Here is a 6,594-nt window from a genome sequence, read left to right as displayed (position 1 = left end):
TGGCAAAATACGCGCATTGGGTGTGTTTGCCGTTCGAAACATCGGCTGGGACTACCTAGCTCCCCCATATCTGAGAGCTTAGCCCAGCAGATGTGCACCGTTCGAAGCGATCGGTGTCTCTAAGTCTGGTTCTGTGCGACTGTCATACACCCGTATTCGAGTGGCGAGTATATCACACTTCAGGTCCTTCGCTGCATTCAGCCTTTCACTCAGTAGAGAGAGCTTCAGCTCGTAGCTGACACAGTTTCCCGTCAAACCTTCTCCCACGGGCTTGCGCTTGTTATCCCTCACACACACCCCTTTCCCTTTCTTCACTGGTTAATCGCAAACACCTCCACGCCAGGCTCGGCCAGCGGCGGGCAGGTGGCAGATGCCCGCTGAGAGGTGGCCAGACAGTTGGCAGGCTGACAGGGGGAGGGTTGGGGAGGGTTTCGTTGAGGTGGGTCTTTTCGCCTAGTAGTGCGGCCTTGGGAGCTACAGAGGTGTGGTGCTTGTCGCTATGAACTCAGTTGGGCGTTTTCTAGGGTTCCAGGAGTTAGGTCGCAGTGTGTGAGTTTGTTCAGGTGGCCGTTAGGCTTTCTTTGGGCTCGCGTTGTGTGTCGTTCTGTCGTGTGGATGTTGCCCTGTAGGGGTGGTGGTGGGCCGCGTGTTGGTTGTGTGGCAGCCGGTGGGCTGCAGTCGTGCGGCCATGGTTGGCTGGGGTTGTGTTCTGCTGCAGGGTAAGGGCCCTTGGCAGCTGGTCTCTCCGCTTCTCGTCTCTACCATTCCAAGCGCGGTCAGCACGTCAGAATCGGCAGAGCCATGAGAATACGGTTAAGGGAGACAGGAGCACAGAAGCCCCGTGCACAGAGGATCTGTGAATTGTGCATTTGCGGTGGAAGGTGAGCGCTATATCCTTCTAGAATGCCCAGCTTATTCTGCATGTCGTTAGTGCTCGGGCGCAATCTTTAGCCAAGATCCCGATATGAAGACGAATATGATGGACAGCGAGCAAACAAAACCCGCCCACCAGCTGGTACAGAACATTTTGCTTACACGCTCGTCTCTACACAGGCAGTCACAGTTTACTAGTGTCCTCTTGTGCATAATGCTTGGGTACTAGGACTTTTGCGTTTTACTACTACGTCCCCAACTTACTTGTGGCTCCTAGGCTCGTGGGCCTCTGGCTCGTATGGGCTCATTATACCTCTCCATCTGGGTAACGCAACCGAGATGTAACACACTATGTGCAGGCACAATTACCTCCATATTCATGACACACGAAAAACATGACCTAACCTGTTCCAATATCCAAAAACTCACAGCCCGCTCATCAACCACTTAAGTTTCAAGCTTGAATTCAGCTGAGTTGAATTGAATTGTTAGAGTGGGAGGCTTCTGGGCCACTTGAACACATTGTCATTTCTACGATTTATCACACCATATAGCGCCATCTACCATTACCACACTGTACTACACCATACGAACTGGAAGTCCAAGGCAGTGATCCCGTCTTCTAGGATCCCATCTCATCCATTCCCCGAACATCCGCAGAGACAGAGGGTTCAGCTATCGCCACCTATCCAGCGTGCGGAACTCGATCCGTCAACTGTAACCTCTGGGGCTCCATCCTGAGGGCAAATCCTGATGTCTGCAAGGCCCATCACGGCATCATGCCATGGAGGATACGCCAAGTAAAGCCGTGGACATGCATCACAGCTTCTGATGTAGTCGCCACAAAGGATAGATGATGGTTACCACGAAAACATACAGCTGCCGCAGCTGCAGCAACACCATCACCGCAACCGCATCGAGGCAGCAGTGGAGATGCGTGAGGTAAGGGACTTCTGAAGCAACATGCGGGGAAGCAACCTCGGCAGATGGCTGGGCCCCCGAATCGAGATGCTGGTTGGAGACCACAACGTGGACGGCACAACACGGCTAGATCTGCCAGCAGACGGCCTGTTGCTGCTGCTACTACTACTACTGCTGCCAGCACATGTAGGACTGCTCGGAATGGGATATGTGTCGAAGCCCACTAGCGGGATCTCAATCGCAAATTGCTCCATATGCATAGTGTCCACCAGCTTCTCAGGCCCATCAACGTGCTGCTTCGTGAACGAGTCGAACTGGTCAGGTGGCACTGCAAAGTACAGGTTGCACTTGACCCGCTGAAGGCTCCCTGACAGCTTCTGTATGGCGCTATTCAATGCCGATGCGTTGATAGGATGCGCATGGGCTGCGACGGTCACCTGGATGAACAGCAACTGTCTTGGCCTGCGGCCACTGGCTGGCAAAAAAAGAAAGCTGTCCACGGCTGGGAAATTCTTCGCCACTGGCACCATCAGAAGCCCTGACTTTGAATTTTGAAGGTTCATTTCTTTTAGGTCGCTGTCCTGCACTAGTTTCAGCTCCATTCGTGGCACCTTCAGAGGACTGAGCCGCTGTCCTGGATTGGAAAGGCTGCGCACGCGAAACATGCCGCCCTTACTCAGGGCTTCCTGGGCTGCACACTCGAACAGCTGGCCCCTCAGCGAGGCCAGTTCCGACTTGCCAGCGGACCAGAGAAGAAGCTCGCCCAACCATGCAGAGTGCATCAGCAGCTGCCGCAAGCGCAGCCTGATTTCCTCTGAGCCAAAGACCAGGCCTACCTTATTGCACTCCTCGTCCACCTGCATATAAACAATAATCCAAAGCTTGGTAAAACCTTGTTTAAGGTATGCAGTTCAGGGCCATGGACAGATTCTCCATACACAGCTTGCACCCGTCAGTGGGCATTGTGGTGTCAGAGAGCAATTTACTACTGACTACTGACCAGCAATGCTAAATATTATTCCATTAGTTCAGCTAAGGGTTTCCCGGGCCTTGACATGTATACCTGTCGCACACCCTAGGAGACCCACATCCAAAGCCCATGTTTGCAGCGCTGGATACACATTGCCTGTCAAATTACGACTTCGCACCTGGATGTGAAGCAGTTTGTGACTAACAGCCGGCGCAGCCTCAATATTGCCCACTGCCCTATATATCAGTTCCGGACTTGCTACTGCTATCGCCTCGTCAAACTGCTCCTGCATGGATGAATTGTTTGCACATTCCAAGACGAAGCGCGGGATGCCGCCCCAGCGGGCATAAAGCCGCAGTACTTCATCCACATCGACCGAAGGGAACATCGCCTCACGCGCCACCTTCAGCTCCGACAAGGACCAGGGGCCCATCCACAGCCGCATGGCACCTCGCTTGACGTAATCCTACATGTGATGGTAGAACGCAAGTCATGAGTGACATGTACGGCCAAAAATACGCCACAGCCCTGTAGTGGAGAACAGTGGACGTGGCCAACAGAACCACGTACATGTCTGGAGACCTGAGACTCTCTACTGAGCTCTGTTTCGATACACCAAGTGCATTATAGCGGAGGGTCTTTTCAAGGGCTGTGTGATATTGACGCATGCCAATAAGTTTATCCCTGTCGTAATGCATCGGTTGCTATCACTTTTTTGTTCATATTGCTGGCCACTAGAAGCGAATAGAGATTAAAGGGGATCCCACGTGAGCAGAGGATCGGCAAGTTCTTGAAGCTCCAAACCGTGGAAGGCGAGGAGCATGCAATATTTCTTCATGTTGAGCGCAAGGTAGTAATCTTTCTTGTGCGTTTTTGCGTTATTTATTTCTGGCACCCCTGGGCTGGCCCTTGAGCTCCCTCAGGGCTTGTGTGGACCCGTAACACCTTTTGGAAGGTAAAGCAACTCAAGGTGTAACCCACACACACATACTCAGGCAAAGTCAGGTCCAACAGTACCGCAAAATGTGCCCCCGAAGGAAAAAAACGAGATGGGAGGTGGGGGCGTACTGGTGCAGCAGCAGAATCCCAGAACAGGCAATGATACAGATTGACGAGCTTTAATTCATGCGACACACAAACCTAAAAGCAAACCATGAAACATCAATAGGGGTGAACCCGTGCTCGGTCCATGTCAATGGACAATTCAATCATCATCTGGTTCGTCTCACATATTACTTCTGGACATGGGCGGTTACAGCAATAACTGTAATAATAACTGTAATAACTGAGTTAATAACTGACTCAAGTATGACAAACTCAGCAGTTACAACCCCTCATGCATCAAGCGACCGAAAACATGTACTCACATTGTAGTTATTATTGCAGGGTGATGACACCATTACGGTGATTGCCTCCTTGTCTGGCGGCTCAACAGCGTCGCACAAGAACCTGGTGAGCAACCACAAACATGATTACAATGCGACAGAAAAGTTAGCATGCACAGCAAAAAATCGCAAACAGTGCTTTGCACAACATACCATGTACTCGGATCCTCTAGCTCCACGCTAAAAGCTGTAGTGGAGTCTGCCTCGAACACACCGTGGGGTGTATACATCAGCACTAAATCCGTCGACTTGCTGTACCACACGACGGTTCTGCCCAGGCACGCCAGCCGGTAAAGCAAGTAGTACAAAAACGCGCTCTTGCCGATACCTGCATTGAACCATGAATAGTATCTCCCATTAAAGCCTCAATCCCGGAACTGCTACATTAAAACACCCCAGGCAAGGAGCTTGCCCCTTCCAATCCGTATTCTCAGCTTCGCCATCGCCTATCCTTTGGGACAGTTTTATTCCCGAGCTTAAATCGGAACACAACTTGCCTGGTGTTCCGAGGATAAGAAATAGGCGGGAGCTATCGGGGCTCGCCTCAGATGCAAAAACCTCATCCAACAAGGTGTGGTAGCAGGGCCGACACAGCAAAGCCGTGAGATTGCCAAGATGCGGGAACTTAGTGCCAGGTGCAAGCCGCAGGATCTCGTAGCCCTCCGTGCACATGGCTAACGTTGCCGACGGTAACTTCTTCCAGAACCGCTCTACCGAGGGAGCCGCATGGCGGTAGCGACCTGCAGGACACACAGCGGAAGTTAGTACCAGCTACAGCCAAACTACTTACGAAGAAACCACACCCAAGGACGCATTCTACTCCCTCCGTTTCCATAGCGGCCTATACCGCTTGCACAGCCATTTAAAACTTCCAGCTGTATAGACCAACCGCTGAGAAACATAGAGGGCCATTGAATGTATGGAGCCGTTTGCGCGACCGTGCCCAACCTTAAGTACCCGAAGCCGTGCGTGTGAAGCTATCGGAGATCCTACACCGTGGCATCTGCGGCAAAGAGGGGCGCAAAGAGACTTTTCCTACAACTCACTGTCCTTCTTTTGCCGCAGGATGTTCTCTTGCCGCGATAGGTCTACCATCTGCCGCAGTAAGTTTATCTTATGCCGAATCGCCAACTCCATCTCTCTGCTCACGCGGTTGTGCATCTCCTCAGTTGAGGCAGCCTCCAGCTGCTCCTCCACAAACTTCAGGCGATCATTGACATTCTCCAACTCGTCTTCTGTCTCCCTCATCTTCTTCAGAACCAATTGGAGCTTGTCCGCTATGATTTGAGGGCTCAACATTCGACCACCCAATAAGCAGTGTTGTAGACTGTTGAAGTAACGGCTTGTATGCCATGCTTATTGGATTTTGGCGCCAAGTGCGATCTTCCGTACCTTTCCGATCGTCTTCTGAGTCGGTATAACAGGGGATGATCTGTCTATTCTCTTTGGTCTGAGAAGCATGTAGTGTAGTGAGTTCGTAACTGAGCATAGCTGCAGGATGCACTTGGACTCTGGACTCTGGAAATCACTTGTGCTTCCGATCCACTTTGCCTTCTATAAGCTTTTGGCTGCTTTGGTGATAGCACTTGGTGTTGGAGACTCGGAGTGACGTCTCGTAACAGCACTAGTGCTTGCAGCTTGCGCGGGCAACGCTTACTGCCTCTATTAACATAGACCTATTACAACAAGGGTGATTTGCATGTCCTGGAGAAACGACCCCGTGTACCGATGGCATAGGTCGAAATGGATGTGACCTGCTTTTCGTGTACGGAGGCCCTTTGCGCGATTTCCTTAGAGAAATTTTGCTATCTAATAAAGCAATTAACTAGTTTCTTATCGCTTGGGTGATTTGCTGAGCCAGGTGTGAGATGTTTTTGAACTTAACTAAGTTCGAATGTTCTTCGTCCTGGACTCGTATCTCACCGTTCTAAATGCATATACTGATATAACTAATGATAGTAGAAAATATTCATCAAACAAATTGGAGGTTGGGTTTAGGGTTTTAGGGTTTTCCCCTAAGTTACAAGTTCCGCACTCATGGGCGGGTGTGTCCGGAAAAGCCAGGGGGGCCATGGACGTTATATTGGTATTGACGCGGGTACGCGGGAGGCCATCCTCCTCCTCCCTCGTTCGCTTCATGGCAAAGTGCCTCCTCGCGACGTGCCTGGCCTCCCAAATTTCCGAGAGGTACCTGGCCAATGCCAGGGGTGGCGCCTCAGTCATAATGGTGCGCATGCTGCCAGGTCACCATTATACTTAGCCAGTATGCTCTTGTAAGCGGGGCATTCATAAAAAACATGCAGTTCATCTTCAACCGCTCCGCAGTCACAAAGCCTGCAGGTACGCGCGGTGCGCTCACGCCCATTAGGCTTATTTGTTAGTGAGACGGTATCTCACTGGGACCTAGCAGACACGACTAAGAGACATTAGCCGTTACACGTGTTC

At 51.3% G+C, this 6,594-nt stretch overlaps 1 protein-coding gene across 1 annotated transcript; it reads right to left on the bottom strand.

Annotated features, from left to right (window-relative positions):
* Positions 1 to 311: 311 nt before the first annotated feature.
* Positions 312 to 5,448, bottom strand: VOLCADRAFT_91690 (uncharacterized protein; the record flags this gene model as incomplete). Its single annotated transcript, XM_002951110.1, has 6 exons — positions 312 to 404; positions 2,019 to 2,651; positions 2,943 to 3,230; positions 4,132 to 4,213; positions 4,829 to 4,889; positions 5,196 to 5,448. The coding sequence occupies 6 exons, from the start codon at positions 5,446 to 5,448 to the stop codon at positions 312 to 314; spliced, it is 1,410 nt and encodes a 469-aa protein (XP_002951156.1).
* Positions 5,449 to 6,594: the final 1,146 nt, after the last annotated feature.

Source organism: Volvox carteri, assembly GCF_000143455.1.
Source record: "Volvox carteri f. nagariensis unplaced genomic scaffold VOLCAscaffold_22, whole genome shotgun sequence".
Taxonomy (NCBI): domain Eukaryota; kingdom Viridiplantae; phylum Chlorophyta; class Chlorophyceae; order Chlamydomonadales; family Volvocaceae; genus Volvox; species Volvox carteri.
The sequence above is the reverse complement of the archived record's forward strand: the minus strand, read 5'-3'. Positions and strand labels throughout refer to the sequence as shown.